Source organism: Podarcis tiliguerta (genome assembly GCF_965153285.1).
Source record: "Podarcis tiliguerta genome assembly, chromosome: 13".
NCBI classification, from domain to species: Eukaryota; Metazoa; Chordata; class Lepidosauria; order Squamata; family Lacertidae; genus Podarcis; species Podarcis tiliguerta.
The window spans coordinates 16273524-16293533 of NC_139546.1; the positions used below are offsets into that span (position 1 = coordinate 16273524).

General features: G+C 46.9%; 1 protein-coding gene across 3 annotated transcripts in view; it reads right to left on the reverse strand.

Moving 5' to 3' along the window:
• Positions 1–640: 640 nt before the first annotated feature.
• Positions 641–20010, reverse strand: part of LRRC4B (leucine rich repeat containing 4B) — a 145583-nt gene continuing 126213 nt past the window's right edge. For all 3 annotated transcript variants that reach the window (XM_083408172.1, XM_083408174.1, XM_083408173.1), the window contains exon 2: positions 641–3652. In XM_083408172.1, coding sequence (XP_083264298.1) covers positions 1655–3598 — 1944 coding nt within the window. In that variant the 5' untranslated portion in view covers positions 3599–3652 and the 3' untranslated portion in view covers positions 641–1654. The remainder of the gene's footprint in view (positions 3653–20010) is intronic.

Here is a 20010-nt window from a genome sequence, read left to right on the forward strand (position 1 = left end):
ACCGCTTCTGGCACAATGGGACACCGTGACGGAAACCAGAGTGCACGTAAACGCCGTTTACCTTCCTGCCGGAGCGGTACCTATTTATCTACTTGCACCGGCATGCTTTTGAACTGCTAGGTTGGCAGGAGCTAGGACAGAGCAACAGGAGCTCACCCCTTCGTGGGGATTCAAACTGCGGACTTTCCGATCGGCAAGCCCAAGAGGCTCATCAATGGTGCTATATAAATTAGCAAACAACAGAACCACATGCTAGGGTTTTTTTAAAAAAAATAAAAAATAAAATAGCAGGCGCTGTTCTTGGGATTCCATGTAAAAAAAAGGAGATTCATCAGCAGAGGCCACATTTCACTCCCTATGGAGCAATGAAATCAGTGCCAACTCCTAGACTGCCCTCCCTGTCCAAGGTATGAGGTCCAGCCATGTATACAGTGTACGGTACAGCCACAGGGTGTTCTTTGCGAGATAATGCATGTTGCAGTCTGCGTGCACATACCTCGCTGACATCATCGCCATGGCGATCCCTCAACAAACCTGGCGCACGTGACACTCCGTTGGCGCTGAGCCACAGCGGCCTCACGATGTAAGCGGCACCCTCACTTGCCCCCATCCCAAAAGAAGCACCCTAGGGAGGGTTGGAAACATCTTTATGGATTTTATTAAAATAGGAAACTCAGACCAGACCCCAAAATGCCAAGGGAATCGACAGGCCTTGTTTGTTTTTTTGTGTGGCCGGAAGTGCAGCCCCCCACCAAACCCCTCATTCCCACCCCCAGATTATTACAAATTAAAAAATACCTCCACGCCCCTGTGTCTCTGGGGGGCACACCGGCCATGCCTGCCATCCCATAGTAATAATACTAGTCATAAAAAATTCCCCCCGAACCCTGTGCGCCTGGCATCCCCGCGTGCTCCAAAGGTGGGGGGGGGGACCCTGGCACCACCATGACCTTTTGTCTCTTTACTTAATTTATTTAGTTTGTATATCCCATTTGGATGAAAATAGAATTTTGACGGAAAGCGGATCAAAATAAGATTTCTTTCTTCTTTTTCATCATCTTCTTCTTCTTCTTCTTCCCTCTCCCGTTTCCCTTGGGTTTTATTTTCCTTTCCTAAAGTTTATTCCCATGACGTCAAAAAGGAAAACAAATCGGATCGCGATCTTTCCTTATTTTGTTGTCGTTTGTTTTCTTCCTTCCTCTTTTTTTTTTAAAAAAAAAAAATTATTAAAGTAATACAGCAGGTAGTTGGATACAGAAACAGCCCCATCTGTATAAAAAGAAAGAAAAAGAAGAAGTCTCCAGTGCAGAGGGAGATCGGTAGAAAAAAGAAGAAAAGTGAGGTGGGGGGGTGGAGAAAGGAAAGGGGAAAAAATGGTCAGGCCGAGGGCGAGCATAGTACCTTGTTCTGCAAAAGGAAAATAAGAGAACTGAAAAGGCTAAAGTGGTGAGAATCGAAGGTGTCCACTCGGGCGAGGGCTCAGCATCCAGGATCTGCCACGGTGGTGGAAAGATCTGCTGATGTTTGTTTGTTTGTTTGTGGGGGGGAGGGCATGGAGGAGCCGTTCCTCAACTCCCCCCCCCCACCGCATGTACGAATCCACTTGCACCCTCCCACCACACAAGAATTCCCCGCTTCCTGGGTCTGTTGGCCGTCATATCTGTGTCTCTTGGACATTCTCTTTCGAGCTGCTCTTGAACAAGAGAGGTTCGTGGATGGAATTGAGCATGGGGTTCTTGGAGCCGCAGGTGAGGGGTCCCCCGCCGCTGTTGTTGTTGTAGTGGGCCTTGAAAGCGGCGTAGTGGTTGAGGTGGTCGTGCTCGATGGCGGGCAGGGCCAGGTGGCTGTCGCCGGGTGCCCCGGCCGAGGCGGGCAGCTCGTCCTCGACGTTGATGATCTCGATGGTGCGCGTGGGGCCGTGGTGCTTGTGGAGCTGGTGCTGCTTGCGGAGCTTGTAGAAGACGATGAGCATCACGGCAGCCATGAAGGTGATGGCCACGAAGCAGCCGATGATGATCTTGGTGGTCTTCATGACGTCGTCCAGGTCTTTCATGCCGCTCTCGGTGACGTCGGTGATGGGGATGGTGAATGGCTTCTCCGTGCTGCGGGTGCTGCGAGGGGTCAGTGAGGTGGTGGAATAAGTCATGCCCCAGCCCTGAGACGGCGTCGGCCCAGGTTCCTTCTTCGTGGGAACGGATTCTTCTTGGCCCGAGTCCATGGTCTCCACGGTCACCGTTGTGAAGTAGGTGTAACCTGTGGTGGCTGGGTCCACCGCTGAGACGTTGAGTGTGGCCGAAGCTGTAGTGTTGCCCGCCGAATTAGTCACCATGCAGGTGTACTGCCCTGTATCCTGGACGGTCACATTGGTGAAGTTGAGCGTGCCATCGTGGAGGACTGAGATGCGCACCCGGTAGGAACCATGCGTCATCAGCGTGCCGTTGGGCGTCAGCCAGTTGACCGACGTCATGGAGGTCCCTGTCCGGCATTTCAGCTCAGCCGCCATCCCCTCAGTCACATTAAGGTCAGTGGGAGGCTCCACTATAACTGGGGCGTAGCAGGTGAAATGGCTTTGATCCAGCTCTCCGATGTAGCGCCCTTTGAGGTTGGGTGGGGCGTGGCACCGGGCGCAGCAGGTGGTGTTGTTGGGCACCGTCTCCTTGAGCCACCAGCTGAGCCACAACACGTCGCAGTTGCAGTGCCAAGGGTTGTGGTTGAGGTGGACGCGCTCCAGGCGGTGCAAGGGGGTGAAGAGATCGTGCGGCAACGACATCAAGTTATTGTGGGAGAGGTTGAGCTCCTCCAAGGACTTGAGGTCATCGAAGGCGTTGCGTTCGATGGTAGCTACCTGGGCGTGCATCAACCACAATTTGCGGAGGCTGGTCAGCCCCTGGAAGGAGCCTGGCCGGATCATGTCCAAGCGATTCCCAGAGAGCTCCAGTTCCTCCAGCCGCACTAAGGCTGTCAAGTTAGGGATGTCCTTGAGATTGCACATGCCCAGGTTCAGGTAGCGCAGGTTGACCAAGCCTTCGAAAGCTGCCTCTGAGATGTACTCCAGCTTCTTGAGCTCTCCGAGGTCCAGCCGGCGCAAGGAAGGGACTCGGTTGAAGGCATAGGAAGGGATGCTTTCGATGGGGTTGTTCCTCAGCCACAGCTCCCGCAACTTGGAGAGGTACTCAAAGGCTTGTGTGGGGACAGTGGTCAGCCGGTTGTCAAAAAGCTCCAGCGTGTTGAGGTTGGGCAAGCCATTGAAGGCTCCCACCTCAATCTTGCGGATGAGGTTCTTGCTGAGCTGCAAAATCTCGAGGTGACGGAGGTGCTTGAAAGTGTCCGTCTTTATGACCTGGATGTTGTTCTCCTGCAGGTTGAGGTACCGCGTGTTGATGGAGATGCTCTCGGGCACCTCCACCAGCTCCCGGCGCGTACAGATGACCCGGCTGGCCTGGTTGCTGCAAGAACAAGCGGCCGGGCAGGAGGTGGGGGAGGCTCCGCCCCAAACGAGCGATGGCAGCCAGAGGAAGAAGAGGACCAGGTGCTTCCAAACCATCCTAGAGACTCCAGGCACCAGCGAAGGCTTCCGAGTGCAGCGGCGGGTGGCCATGTCCAATGTTCATGCTTCAGTGAAGAGCAGGGTGGGTGCTCAGGTCTTTAGAAACTGGAGGTGAGAAACAAGAGAAAGAGAAATCAGCCAGGAATCTGATTACTGGGGTTTTGGGAGCACGATAGCAATCAGAAGAAACAGTAATACTGGCCCCAGTAAAATGCATTTGCTGTTGGTTTAAGATAGGCGTAGGGAAGTTCTCCTTTGCACAATGTATTGTGGACACATGTAAATCACTAGCACAAGGACTGGTGACGGCTGCATACTTGTAGTAGTAGTAGTAATAATAATAATAATAATAATAATAATTTTTTAAAAAAATTAATTATACCCCACCCATCTGGGCAGCTCCCATCATCATCATCATCATCATCATCAAGCGATAGAACATCAAACATTAAAAACTTCCCTAAACAGGGCTGCCTTCAGATGTCTTCTAAAAGACAGAGAGCTGTTTATTTCCTTGACATCTGATAGGAGGGAGTTCATACTCCTGCTCTGTCTCTACATTCTCTCTCAGGGAGAACTATTTCGGGTGAGAGAGAGGCATGGAAATATCTGCTCAAGTGAATCTAGTCAAAACAGAGGCATTCCAGAATTTGAGCTGCCAGAGGTTAAAGAGCGGTGTCTGTAAGTGATGGTGTTGGTTGTTGGGTTTCAGAAAAAGTTGCCTTGGCTTCCATGCTATCAGTAATGGTCAAGTCTCTCTCCCTGGTCAAGTTGTTAGAGGCCTGAGATTTTACCACCCACGCCTATTATTATTATTATCATCGTCGTCGTCGTCGTCGTCACCACCACCACCACCACCACCTATGCTACCATTCATCTGAGAATCACAAGACTGTACTGCTTCAGAATACAGAGGGAGGGTTGTACAAAGCCACTTCCGACCTTGGGAGGAGGTGGTGTTGCGGGCATCACGCCCCAACACGCGCACGGAGGCTGGCTTCCAGCCCGGCGCGATCTGGGAAATCCTTGGCCGCGTCATCCCCGGGCCAGCCAATTGGCTGGCCCAGGGGGTGTGGCTTGCCTCATTTAAGGCAAGCGCAGCCGGGAATCTCCCTCTTTGGCCGCTCAGCTCAACCCACCCACCCTTCAAGGTTCCTCTTTTGACCTTGCTATGGCCACTTGGCAAATTGGCACCAGCCATTTGGTTTTTCGCCTACCTCATAGCAAATCGTCACAACTTTCTCGGCTTTGGGGGTTAGGCATTGGTATGGGTATTGTTATGTAGATGTATGGGGGGGGGGAGCGCCATCACTCCCCCAAATATTGAAGGGTAGTCCGGTAAAGGATTCCGGGGGGCGTGGCCTCATCAGAAGCCTATGAAGTTCAGGGCCTAAAGCACACCCCCCCCCCGAGCGGTGACCCCGGGGGAGTCCCTAGTTGATGTGCATCTGCAGGGCTCCCCCTGCTGGTGTTAACCCTTCCCGGTCTTCAAGCAATCAGGCTGAAGCCAGATAGTTGATAGGACCAATGCCTAAGCCAATCACCTGTAACCAATAAAGATGTGGCCTAATTTTAGCCCATTAACCTAAATTACTGTGTCCTGTGTCTTTATTTCTACTGGTGGGAGGGGGGTTTCTCCACGCAAATGAATAGTTGTATGACTCCCTGCAGAATAAAAGCTAGAACGTTAGATGTCAAAGCTAAGACCTTGACTTGCTAGTTTTCTGTGTTCAAGGATCTGAACACATGTGTTTGTGTGTTTCATATAATGGAAAAGTTAGGTCGCAGTCCCTCCTCTTCAGTTCTAAAGAATCACCATCCCAAGAATGCTGTGCCATGTGATTTATTTCTGGTGTTCTACACAAAAGCTGATGCATTGCACAGAATTTGTGCTCATCTTTTTATCTTAGTACGGTTTTGAAAGCTTTCTCCTGTGATACTTTGCAAAAGCTTCATTCCTAAGGCTTAGTTTTCAAGACGTAAGTCCCATTGAACTCAGCGGAGCTTATTTCTAAGTAAACATGTTTCACATCAGGAAGAAAAACAGGGTAACATCACCTTCTGAAATGCAGCGTACTTTATAATTCCTTGCGCACTGCAGGAGAGCATTGCCTCCCCAAACACAACCACGTTTGGATTGACATTGCCCTCAAGCAGTGAAAAAAAATAATGGATGCTCAGATTCTTATTTCATTTAACACCAACAACTTGGCTAGTTGTCAGCTGTGGAAGAAAAATAATAACAGGCATCTATGTTTATGTCAATTTATTTCTACTCACTCTAGCGAAAGAGTGGCATAGGAACCAGATTAGTAGATTATCTGTACTCTACTGGCTATGCCCAGGTACCAAGGGAATAGCCAGCCACATTGGCAAAGCCGTAAAGTGGACATTATGGCATCAGATACTGCAGCCCCAGACATAATTTCTTTCTCAGTTAACTCTGCAAGCTGCAATTTTTATTGGCTACGACTGATCCATTAAAGCAATGTTGTGTCATTCCGCAGCCTAGTTTCTGTGGGAGTTCTGGCCATATTTTCAACCTGAGTGAGAGTTAGGCTGTTTAGAGCATCTTAAACCACCACTTGGAGCAGTGGCTTAAATGGTCAGGGAACCCTCAGACACCTCCTCTATGAAGCCTAATAATAATAATAATAATAATAATAATAATAATAATTTATTTATACCCCACCCATCTGGCTGGGCTTCCCCAGCCACTCTGGGTGGCTTCCAAGCAAATATTAAAATATAGTCCTGCTTTTCCTTGGGACATCCCTATTTTCATCGGAAAAATGTCGGAGGGTATGGAGTTTCGTGTCTCCCGAGCCAAGGAGATAAGTAATTACACAACCTTTAGGAGGCATCTGAAGGCAGCCCTGTATTGGAAAGTTTTTTTTAAATGTTCGATATTTTATGATGTTTTTATATCTGTTGGAAGCCGCCCAGAAAGGCTGGAGCAACCCAGACAGATGGGCGGGGTACAAATAATTAAATTATTGTTATTATGGAGTAGGATGTCCGTATTTTCATCGGAGAAATGTTGGAGGCTATGGTCCCCGCTTCCAAAAGTGCAGGTAAAAGCTCAAATCAAAGACTTCAGCCTAGCATTGCTTTAGACACCAAATAAAACCCCCATGATTTCACTAGGTTTTAAAAGGCTTTTAATGTGATTTGTGCTATTTTAATCTGCTGGCTGCTTTGGCAATATTTTATTGGTGATTGCTTTGTTTTATGGCAATGGATCCCACTATGTCATACTCCGAGTAGACTCGCTGAAATCAATAGGCTTATGTTAGTCATGCCCATTAATTTACTGGATACAAACCTGTGTTACACGCACTCAGTTCCCATTGTAATCAAGTCACTGCTAACTTGATTTTCAATGGGACCTTAGCTCAATCAACTTAACCGTCTGTATCCAGCCCGTTGCTCACCATGTGAAGAGGCTGGATATAAATATTTTTAAACCGTTGAAAAACAAAGCTGACCGCCTGCCTTTTGATTGATTAATCAAGTAAATGTAAATACACGTGTATTAGCAAAAACCCAGAGCGGGCATCGTTCTGAAACACCGAAAGAAGTGTGAGATAAGTGAAATGAGATGCAAATTATTTCAGTAATTTATAGCCCCCTTCTCCCATTTTCGATGAAAATGTGCAAACTGGCGTGCAGTTAAAAAGAAAGAAAGACTAAAACATCAAATTAAAACGTGACAGCTCAATGCAAAGCAAAATTCAAAAGCAACACACTGCAGCAAAAATATTAAAATAGTTAGGATGGCTAGCAGCCCAACCTATATAAGGTTTACTTAGAAGATTACATCGAAATCACACATGCACAGACAATAAATAAAGATATTGACCTTATGCCTAGAACTTAGCAAACAGGATGCCACAGAGACCCCTTGCTGCACCCCAGAAAGAGTGCTCCATCGATGGATCTGCACCACTGACAAGCCTCTTTTCCTAGTTACTTCTTCCCCCACCTCACTTCCTGCATTGCAGATGACCAACTCCACCCCCATCGTTCTGCCCGGACACTGAGGTCCAGCATCGAGGGCCTTCTAGCGGTTCCCTTACTGCAAGAAGCCAAGTTACAGGGAACCAGGCAGAGGGCCTTCTCGGTGGTGGCGCCCGCCCTGTGGAACGCCCTCCCATCAGATGTCAAGGAAATAAACAACTATCTGACTTTTAGAAGACATCTGAAGGCAACCCTGTTTAGGGAAGTTTTTAGTGACTGGTGTTTTAATGTATTTTTAATCTTTTGTTGGAAGCCGCCCAGAGTGGCTGGGGAAACCCAGCCACATGAGAGGGGTATAAATAATAAATTATTATTATTATTATTCTACAATCGTATGATTCTACCTCTGAAGGGGACTCTCAGGAAAAGGCCTCTGAAGAAGATGTTAGCATTTGGGCATATTCTCATAGAAGCATCATACCCTCCAAATGTCCCCGATTTCCCAGGGACAGCCCCAGAATTAACAAAATCCATCCCGGCTTCTGATTTGATCCTGCAAAGTCCTTATTTTCCCTGCCAGAAGAGGCCCAGCAGGGCTGAGGTTGGTGGAGCCCAGGACGGTGAAACAAGGCTAATATTCCGGAAATCCTTGTCTTAGACTCTGTGAAAGGATTCTGTGGAACTGTAACAACCTTTTGTGTGGATTGTTGGACTCTATGAACTGACAGGTGGAATAGACATTTTCACATAATATGGACCTCATGCATAAACTGATTAGAGAATGAACTGATCTTCTACTTTTTTCGTTGACCTTTATGAACTACTTCTGTTGAAATCTACAATTCTATACAATGAATAGTATATATTATTTTTTCAAACGTACGGCCGGTTACATCTTGTGTGTTTGCTGAATATGTTTCATGCAACCAGAGGTTTGTTGGTGTTTTGTGCATCAGATAGCAAGCATAAGTCGCCACTTGTTCTTGGAATAATTGTAGGTGTGTGCAATATGTTAAAAAAGAAAGAAGCCAAATTAGGTAATAAAACTAGTGGTAGCCGTACAACCTGCCTCCCCACTGCCCAATAAAGCTATGCCCTATCTTGAAAGGGTAAAAGGTTATCTGAAATTTTCAGTGTTAGAATGTAAGACACCTTTTCTATTTTTTGCTACCCACTGGAACCGTGATACCCTGAAGCACATTTTTTTAATGTGTTCCTTTCACTTTCAGCCCCATACTTTAAAAAATACAACCTCTCACCAGTTAATCAACTCAGCTTCAGTTGATTAATCTACTGTCCAAAGCTTGCAGCTTGAGTTAACTGGGCTCTTGAGCAACAATTGCAATGAATTGCCATTCATCCATTAGACGTCGCCTGGAAAGGACATTAAAACTGGCTGGAGTGCGAGAAGAATTGGAGGGGGGTGGGTCGAGTGGGGTGAAAATGAGGTTGTGCTGTCAGCCTCAATAAGGCTACTCTGCAGTCTGGCAGTCCGGACAAGCAATTACATTCCTGGACACTGCTGGGCACTGGAGAAAAGGAAGGAGAGGGCAAAGTTGAAACATTCAAGAGCAGAGAATACATCTTTTGTTAATGAGACCTGGAGCAAGTACAGGAAGCCGAGGTTAGGTCAGGATCTGCAGAAAAAAGCAAGAGGGGGGTGTTTTTGGATGAATAAACAAGGAGGGAGGGAACGAGGGAGGGAGGCTGGCAAGCAATTATGCTCCTTGGGACGAGATGACTGGAATACTGGTGACCACTTTCTGTAAAGGCCATTGGAATGCAGGAGAAGGGATTACACCAGAGTGTTTAAGTAAGCCTCAGAGTTCACTGAGGCCCCTGATAAAGTATAATTAGCTAAAAATAGTGCTGAACCCAACTTGCTCCCAAACGCTTCTCCTCTATGGGTTTTGATGCAGCAGATCCTCCAGATCTTCTCCTGTCAACCAAGAGCTGACCTTGCTCTGATACCCAACCAGTATTTGATTCCACTCTTTGATATTTGATACATCTGAGTTCAAGACGGGATGCCTTGACAGCTGATATTTGACAGTAGTTGGCCACCGGCACGAAACAGCATTTAGCGTTTCGCGGCACTCTATAATGAACGTTCGGCGACGCTCAGCACTTTATCTTTGACACACAATGGTAATTCCGCATTTGACTGCTGGAAGCTTTCCCCAATTTCAAATTTGCCATCTGTGCAAACCAAGGATGCCAGCAAGTCGAAAGGCTTCAACCCAAGATGCACATACCTGGAAGTAACCCCACTGAACTCAGAAGGGTTTACTCCTGGGTAGACACACACACAAAGAACTGCACTGTTGAAACACTTAAATTTGAGAGGAAACCTCGCAGTCGGGTTTGGAACTCTGAATTTCAATTTTGAAACGGCTCTTGCAGAACTGGCCTGACCTACGAAGAAGACAGGTTTATTTATTTATTTGACTTGCAAATGATTGCAAGAAGGTCACGCTAAAGGTCGCAACCATCGCTTAAGCACTGGCTAAAATGCAATTAAACCATGTTAACACCCATGCGCTTGATTATCATTTGGCTCAACGGGGATCTGACGACTCTCTTTTTTTTATGAAACCTTGATCTGTGTGGATGGCAGATTATCTTTTTTAAGATTATGGCAGTACCCTGTTTATGCTGGTCATTATCGATATTGCACCATCAATGTGCATTGCTCCTTAACAAACAGCACAGCATCCTGCCTTAAGGAACGTGCTATCTCAAATGAATTCATCGCAGGGGAGACGAAAGAGAAAAGAGGTGGAGGCTGAAGAAAACAGGAGGAAAATAAGCATTTTAGCATGGGTGGGGAACTGTGAAGAACTGGAAGCTTTTTAACTCCAGCTAGCATGTAGTTCAGCAACAACTACAAGACCATAGGTTCACTGTCCCTGAATTTCAGCCTATGGCTGGAAAGAAATGAACTCTGATGATGATGATGACAAGAACAGGACAAAAGCCTCTGGACCAAAGGTGCATCTAGTCCAGTCTCCTGTTGTCAAAGTGGCCAACTAGATGCCTAACACAAGTTCCAGAGCAGGATAATGATGATAAATCTTTAAACCAACCTTTGTTCAAAACTTGGAATGGCAAAACTGGAAACCCTACTCCATACCCTCCAACATTTCTCCTATGAAAATAGGGACTTGACTGAACCTTTCCAAGGAAGCCGTCCCAGTTTCTGATCTGACCCTGGAATGTTCGGCTTTTCCTTAGGACATTCCCTATTTTCATTGGAGAAATATTGGAAGGTATGGAGTTATGTGATCCCCGAGACAAGGAGATAAGTAACTAGACAACCTTTAGAAGATGACTGAAAGCAGCCCTGTATAGGGAAGTTTTTAAAATGTTTGATGTTGTATTATATGAAGATATCATAAAACATGTTTCCAACATATGTTTCCAACAAAAATGCTGGAAGCTGCCCAGAGCGGCTGGGCAACAATGTCAGATGGGCAGGGTATAAATATGATTATTATTATGGAACCGGATGTCCATTTTCATCAGAGTAATGTTGGAGGCTATATATTCAGAGCCTGCCTAAAGCTGCTGGTGCAGGATGCTGAACCAAATTCCACTGTATCAAAAGCCACGCAGTGTCTGCCTTAATGCCACAGAACGCCAAACCTCTGCTTGTTGCCCATTACTATCTGGAGCAAGTGTGAACAGATTTCAGGCTTGTAGATTTGTCATTATTATGTATCAGGTTTCTAGGTAATAGCTCAAAGGCCTGCTAGTGTGCAGCCTGGCAAAACAACCGACTGCATCTGTGGCATTAATAATAATAATAATAATAATAATAATAATAATAAGGTTTGAGAACCAAGGTACCACTGTACTTGGATGGAGCGGGTACTTAAGCAGAAACATACCATCCTTTTCTTTTCCTTTCGAGGAGGGGGGAGTTCCCCCACAATACCGAGTTCTAGAAACTTGATCTTTTTAAAAAACAGAAACAAAACAAAAACCTGAATAGGAAGGTCCTAAGAAGGGGTGGGGGGGCACATTTTTCACAGCTCACATTCATGAAAATGGCCAGCCCCTGGATTCCGAGCAACATAATAATCACAGTCCTTGCATGAGATGGGATACAACTGGATGCAGATCTGGGAAGCCTAGAGTGTGGCCAGGGGAAGGGAGAGGGTAAAGAATGGAAGATGATTTCCCTCTGCAGGACTGATAGGATTAGGATGATCAAAATAGGATTTAAAAAAAAAAAAAAATCTGTTGAGTGTCCAGGCACTTAATGGGGATGAGCCAGGCAACTGAGATTATGGATTAGTGGTAAGGGGGGGGGGGGAGAGGGAGAGGGATAGAGAAATGCAATAGGGTGGACTTCACTTATAACTGTGTTTCATGAGTATTTGCACTTTATATTTGTATCAGTATATGTCTGGCTGCTGGTCCCATCACCTCCTGGCAAATAGAAGGAGAAGAAATGGAGGCAGTGAGAGATTTTACTTTCTTGGGCTCCATGATCACTGCAGATGGTGACAGCAGCCACACAATTAAAAGACGCCTGCTTCTTGGGAGAAAAGCAATGACAAACCTAGACAGCATCTTAAAAAGCAGAGACATCACCTTGCCAACAAAGGTCCGTATAGTTAAAGCTATGGTTTTCCCAGTAGTGATGTATGGAAGTGAGAGCTGGACCATAAAGAAGGCTGATTGCCGAAGAATTGATGCTTTTGAATTATGGTGCTGGAGGAGACTCTTGAGAGTCCCATGGACTGCAAGAAGATCAAGCCTCTCCATTCTGAAGGAAATCAGCCCTGAGTGCTCACTGGAAGGACAGATCCTGAAGCTGAGGCTCCAGTACTTTGGCCACCTCATGAGAAGAGAAGACTCCCTGGAAAAGACCCTGATGTTGGGAAAGATTGAGGGCACAAGGAGAAGGGGATGACAGAGGACGAGATGGTTGGATAGTGTTCTCGAAGCTACCAGCATGAGTTTGACCAAACTGCGGGAGGCAGTGGAAGACAGGAGTGCCTGGCGTGCTCTGGTCCATGGGGTCACGAAGAAGAGGACACGACTAAACGACTAAACAACAACAAAATGTCTGGCTGCTAGGGAAATGCACACACACACACACACAGCTGCTGAAAAGCAGAGATCATCAAGGGCTGGGCTAGCAGATGGGTGCAGGGTCAAGCATGGAGGCAGATAAGGGCGCTAGGGTCCAAATCACACAGCTCAGGTGAAAGGGGGTAGATGGGGGAGGAATGATGACACAGGCATTTGTGTGTCGGAGCAGAGTGTCCATGTGTCCTGTTTTACAGAGGGCAGCCCTCTTTTGAAGGGCTGTCAGGGGACAGACTCCCATTTGGAGACGTCCTCTGTTGAAGTGCTGTCAAGTCCAAATAGCATAAATAAAACCTGGAAGAAGAGAGAGAAGAGGCCACAAAGTTGTCCATCAGCAGTTAAAACTTGGGGGAGTAGGCTGAGCATCCATAGAAGTCACCTGTTTGCACAGAATTGTATTCCTTTTTAAATTATGGAGATACTTTGGTTCTCAAACGCTTTGGTACTCAAACAACTTGGAACCCGAACATTGCAAACCCAAAAATAAGTGTTCCAGTTTGTGAACATTTTTCAGAAGCCGAACATGCTCTGGTTTGAGTGTTACGCTTCCGTACTGAATGCCACACTTCCGTTTTGAGTGTTACACTGATGTCTGTCTGTTTTTGCCGTTTATTTTGCGTTTTTGTTTTTGCGGCTCTTTGTTTTTGTTTTTGTGACTGTGTGGAACCCAGTTCAGCTACTGATCGATTGATTGTGTGACTGCAGTACATTGTTTATTGCTTTCATTTTATGGATCAATGGTCTTGTTAGATAGTAAAATTCATGTTAACTTGCTGTTTTAGGGGTTGTTTTTAAAAGTCTGGAACGGATTAATCCATTTTGCATTACTTTCTATGGGAAAGCGTGCCGTGGTTTTGGAATGCTTTGGTTTAGGAACGGACTTCTGGAACGGAATAAGTTTGAGAACCAAGGTACCACTGTACAGTGGTGCCTCGCAAGACGAAAAGAATCCGTTCTGCGAGTCTCTTCGTCTAGCGGTTTTTTCGTCTTGCGAAGCAAGCCCATTAGCGGATTAGCGCTATTAGCTGTTATTAGTGGCTATTAAAGGCTTAAGGGATTAGCGGATTAGCTGCTAAAAGGCTATTAGCAGCTTAGTGCCTTAGAAAAAGGGGGTGGGGAGCGGAAAAAAAACCCCAGGAACTCGCAAGACATTTTCGTCTTGCGAAGCAAGCCCATAGGAAATTCGTCCTGCGAAGCACCTCCAAAACGGAAAACCCTTCGGTCTAGCGGGTTTTCCGTCTTGCGAGGCATTCGTCTTGCGGGGCACCACTGTATATCAATTATGCATTGTTTTGCATCTATACATATGAATGAACATGTGCACATTGGCGGCCTTTTTCTGTCTTTCGGTGATCTGTGAGCGCCCACCCTGCTGCGGAGACAGGGAGAAAGGGAAAGCAGGAGATGGAAAGCAGGAAACATAAGGAAAGAAAAAGCAAGATGGGCCAGTGGAGGCAGGCTTTCAGCTTTCCAGCCAGGCCCCTACCATCGCACACACACGATTGTGTCCAGGGACCCTTCTAAGCTGCCTTGCCATCTGCCTGAATCCAAGAGAACAAGGGAGGCAGGGGCGCATATACAGTGGTACCTTGGGTTAAGTACTTAATTCGTTCTGGAGGTCCATTCTTAACCTGAAACTGTTCTTAACCTGAAGCACCACTTTAGCTAATGGGGCCTCCTGCTGCCGCCGCGGCGCCGGAGCACGATTTCTGTTCTTATCCTGAAGCAAAGTTCTTAACCTGAAGCACTATTTCTGGGTTAGCGGAGTCCATAACCTGAAACGTATGTCACCCGAGGTACCACTGTATTTGATCTGCACCAGGACCAGGGGCAACCCCAAAACCAACTAGGGAGACAGATTGCCATAGTTTTTAGCACCTCCACAGGCAGCGAATGCAGCTGTTGTCAAAATGGCATCTGTTTTGGGCTGCCCCAGGTCGCCTGGTGACTTACTGTGATGACTTCATGGGGAGTTCCGGCACCATTTTTTCCTTGAAAAAAAAGCATGGAGGGCAACTAACAGCAATTTGGCTTTTCATGGGGGTGGGTGAGGAGCCCTGTCCATAGCCCAACAGGTGTTTGTTCTGTTCTCGTGTACATTCTAAGAAGCTGTTACGGAAATTACGGAGGGGGGCACATCTTTAAAGTTGTTAAATATTACAAATATTATGCATAAATGTATCCTTTCGACTTGACAGCTCAGGGAAGTTAAAAAGGTAAAGGGACCCCTGACCATTAGGTCCAGTCGTGGCTGACTCTGGGGCTGCGGCGCTCATCTCGCTTTATTGGCGAGAGGGAGCCGCGTACAGCTTCCGGGTCATGTGGCCAGCATGACTAAGCTGCTTCTGGCGAACCAGAGCAGCGCACAGAAACGCCGTTTACCTTCCCGCCAGAGTGGTACCTATTTATCTACTTGCACTTTGATGTGCTTTCGAACTGCTAGGTTGGCAGGAGCAGGGACCGAGCAACAGGAGCTCACCCCGTCACGGGGATTCTAACCGCCGACCTTCTGATCAGCAAATCCTAGGCTCTGTGGTTTAACCCACAGCTTTAAAAATCATATAAAATCAACTCCTTTGCCAGTTTCCTTCATTCCACCACCAATTTGCTTCATTGGCCAAGGACTTGGAAACCACTTGGTCTCAAGCGGGAGGTCATGTATTCACAGGAAGGTACTCATAGGTGTCAATTGCTGGGCAAAGGCACTCCTCTGGACTTGCCAAGGTGCCAGACTATGCAAACCAAAGTTCTATTGTCCTCTTGTAGTAGGTGCTTAGAATGTACTTCCCAACACATATCCTGTATCCGCCTGTTGCCCCAAGACACTCCTCCTATGGTAATCATGTATAACCCTCCCCTTTTCTGATGTAGCAATGATGTAGTGATGATGCTTAATGAACTTTACGCTGGGATAAGATAGAAACATTTAAAAGTCTTTGTCACCCCATCCTCGGGGTTCAAAATTCCTCTTTGAACCTCTTGCGCAATAAACTTTGGTCTACAGCTATTTGCTCCGGTTGGTGACTTGACTCCTTCCTTTATTCCACAGGGACCTATTTATCTACTTGCATTTTGACGTGCTTTCGAACTGCTAGGTTGGCAGGAGCAGGGACCGAGCAACGGGAGCTCACCCCGTCGCGGGGATTCGAACCGCTGACCTTCACACAGCTGGGTGACTGAGCAGCCTTGCACCTAGGTTTTTCCGTAACAAAGCGAAGAAGGGAAGGTCAGCCGTGGAATGTGGAAAATAATGCGAAGAAGGATAGGTCAGTCGTGGAATGTGGAAAATGATGGAAGATGTTGTGAGTGAAAAGGAAAGTTATCCTTCCTAACAAAAAAAATACAAAACCGTTGCACTACACGCATAAGAGAAATAGGAAGATCTGTGTGCTGCAAAGGAGCCCAGAGGGTCAAAGGCCAATCAGACAAGGCTTTGGAGGGGTTGTTGGCACAATGGGGGTGCCATACTGAGAGGTGAGGAGGGATAAATTTCAAATATAGCTGCAAACTACCCAGACAGATCATGGGCTTCAATATCTAGTACGTGTTTTTTTATTTATGTATTCATTTTTATTTATTGCCCTGCATACTACCAAGCCTTCAGAGAAGGTTAACAGCACTATACATAAAAAAAAGTCCCCATCAGGAATCTAAATTAGATACCAGGCTGTTAGAATTGTGTAGGGAGAGAAGGAAAGGGGGTGGGGGTTGGAAAAACACAAGTTAATTCTCTTTTAAAATTCATCAACAGTCCTCTGGTACTCTGCTTCTCTCTTGGGACGATGTGCTTATTCCTTTCTCATACAAACCATCTTCACAGCGTGGTTCATAATTAATCGTTAGTCAGTTTGATAGTATATTTAGAATGGTAATGTTAAGAAGAAAATGAAGAAGAGAAATAATAGAGAGCTTCGCATTCATGGTCTAACAACAACCCTGTGAGGTCAGTCGGTCAGCTTTTTTATATTTATACTGCAGATGAGAGGGGGAGGTTGTGTGATAATGGCTTAACTTAGGACATTCGGTGATTTCATGGCATACCAGAGAGTCTAACCTTGAAAAGGAAGAGAAGCTTTCACAGAGAGCAGTGCAACCCCATACATGTCTACTCAGAAGTAAGCCCCCCCCCCCCCGATGAGTTCAATGGGGCTTCCGGGAAAGCAAGCAAGGGTTTTTTGCGGGCGCGAAACATACTCGTAACAGTTGGAAGGGACCTTGAGGGTCATCTAGTCCAACCCCTTGCAATGCAGGAATCTTTTGCCCAATGTGGGGCTCGAACTCACAACCCTGAGATTAAGAGTCTCACGCTCTACCCACTGAGCGGCACAGCCTTGTTCTCTTGGCCACTATATAAGAGCATGAGAAGAAACTGCAGGATTAGGCCAGTGGAGCATCTAGACCAGCATTCTGTTCTCATAGTGGCCAACCAGATGACTATGAGAAGCAACAAACCAGGATCTGAACACAGCACCCCTCTCTCCTCCTGTGATTCCCAGTGGCGGGCGTTCAACACTGGAGGGAAAACACAGCCATTGGGGCTGATAGCCTGCCACCACTATTTCTTGTGGGAGTGAGTTCCGCAGTTTAACTATGACCTGTGCAAAGTACTTTCTTTTGTCTGTCCTGAACCATTTAACTACACTCCATTCCATTCTACGCTGCATTGCATTGCACTAAATTGACTCTTGTACTCTCCTAACAGCCCATATGCTAGGCTAGTAATAGTCTGATCTCGCAGGTAAGGGGCTGAGGCTGGGGGTGATGGTTTATAAGGAAGGCACCATCACCCCACTCCCCTGATTACGATGACAACACTTCTTAGCCCAGAAGCATGCTTGTCTGGTGCTTTTCATAGCTCTCTGCAGAAGTGTCCTTCATCTGTTCAGTGATTGCAGGGAGGAGGGATGGAGGCTGTGTCTGCTGACACACCCCCACCCACCCCCCCACCCCCCTACACCCCTGCAAAAGTCAGTATCCTCACTGGTTCAAGCCCCTGATCTCTGCACATCCAGTATAAAGGTGTGGATCTTTAGATTTCATTAGACTGTCCCCAACTATTTCAAAAGCTGTTGGAATGAAATAGTTTAGCTCAGGGCTGCCTGCACTGACTGGCAGCAGCTCCCTAAGGTTTCAATCTGTGTTTCAATCTGTGTCCCTCCACCCCCATCGTTCAGCCTGAACACTGAGGTCCACCTCCGATGGCCTTCTAGTGGTTCTCTCACTGCGAGAAGTGAATTTACAGGGGACCAGGCAGAGGGCCTTCTCGGTAGTGGCCCCCACCCTGTGGAGCGCCATCCCATCAGATGTCAAGGAAATAAAGAATTACAGTCATACCAAATGTCCAACAGGGCTCACACGGCTTCCGACTGGCTCAGGAGCTTCCTGCAGCCAATCAGAAGCCGCGCTTTGGCTTCCGAATGCTTTGGAAGTAGAACGGATTTCCAGAACGGATTCCGTTCGACTACCAAGGTACGACAGTACACAACTTTTACAAGACATCTGAAGGCAGCCCTATACAGGGGAGTTTTTAATGTTTGACGTTTTACTGTGGTTTTATAAATTGTTGGAAGCCACGCAGAGTGGCTGGGCAACCAAGCCAGATAGGCAGAATATAAATAATAAAATTATTATTATTATTATTCCCTGGGAGATGCCAGGGGTTGAACCTTCAATCTTTTGCATGCAAACCACACACTCTACCATTGAGCTGTGACTGAGCTGTAGACATTCAGCTTTTGGCTAAAGTCTTACTAAACATTATTTGTGGGTTTTTTTAGTCCTACTAAAACCAAAAACATAATTACCATACAATAGATTACCAGCAGTTCAAACTACACCTTAGCAGTTGCAGTGTGTGAAATGGCCGTCAGTGCAACGCACGTGGTGTCTTAAGTGTTCGTTTCTGTGCATTTATAGGCACCTGAGACATTCGTTTCCTGCTCAGAGATTTCAAGTTCTAGAGAACCTGGGGAGGGAGCTAAACCCTAAAGAACGACAGTAGCTCCAGCAAGCGAGACACGCAGAGAAGACACACACACACACACCAGGGAAAAACAGGTATAGCAATGCACCGCAGCAGGTACCAGGGAAGTATATGGGAACAGTTGAAGCATACACAATTCAAGAAAGAAAAGTCAATGCAGTGGCGTAGCGTGGGTTGTCAGCACCCGGGGCAAGGCAAGTAATTTGCGCCGCCTAACCCGTGGATTTGCGCCCCCTAACCCCCAGATGTTGCGCCCGGTGCGGCCGGCCCCCCCTACACCCCCCACGCTACGCCACTGAGTCAATGTGAAAGCAAGTGTCTATCTTATTGGTGCACAATGCAAGGGAAACAAGAAAAGTCTAGCAGGTGCAATAGAGCACAGGAGTTTGTAGCATCACTCAGTTGAAGCTCAGGAAGAGAGAATGGGTTTCACTTGTTATCTCTAGGAAACCTGGGAAACGTCAGTTCCAGGGGCCACACAAAGCCCTCTAGGCCTCTCTGTCCTTCGACTGTGACAATGGCTCTTGTGTGCCTGGATGAATGATGGAGGGGTTTGTGGGTGTCACGTCAATCTCTTGAGTGAAATGTGCGACTGGAATGTGGTCTACTGTACAGAGGTGAAAGTCTCACCCATTCCTCCATCCGCTTTTGGCTCCATCGCTGGCAAGGGGCCCCTGCCAAATTCCTCCATGAGTCTGGGGAATAAGTCTGGGGAAGGTGCTTCACCTTTAAGGTGCCACCAGATACAAGGCCCCACCCACCATTACTACCTGCTCTCCAACACACGGGGTCAGGGTTGGGGAAGCTGTGTCAACCCTAGTCAGCATGGCCAATGGGCTGGGGTGATGGGAAGTGCAGTGATGATGGGAGGTTTTGCTTCTGCACTTGAGTCTGGCAAACCGCTCTGAGCTGAAGCATTCCTTCCTCACCCACCCTAGAATGTTTAGTTCACATTGAGTTCATGAAACATCGTACCCTGACCTGTTCTTAATGCATGGTTGACCACATCTATGGAATACAATAGTTATGCCCTTTTAAGTTTTCTTATATCAATCACTAGTAATAGTTTAATAAGGAGGTTTTCATACCTGTCCAATTCTGTGTTCCCTTTCCCAACCTTTAATCTATTGATGATTAATGCCTATATGCAACCCTTGCATATGATTTGTGTTAACCAATCAGCAACAAGCACATATGTGGCAATGCTGTAATATTCAATAAAAGGGACTCCCCAAGACACGCTCGGCAGATGCCTCCCATATGACACTTGTCACTCGTCTGTCGTTTATTTCAACCCAACACAGTCCATCAACACTTGCAGGACCATAGGTCCCCTGCCCCAGTACTAGGCCAGGGCCATGTCTACACACACGGCTCATTGAGGTCGCAGCAAACTGAGCAGGTAGAATGGACTTTATCA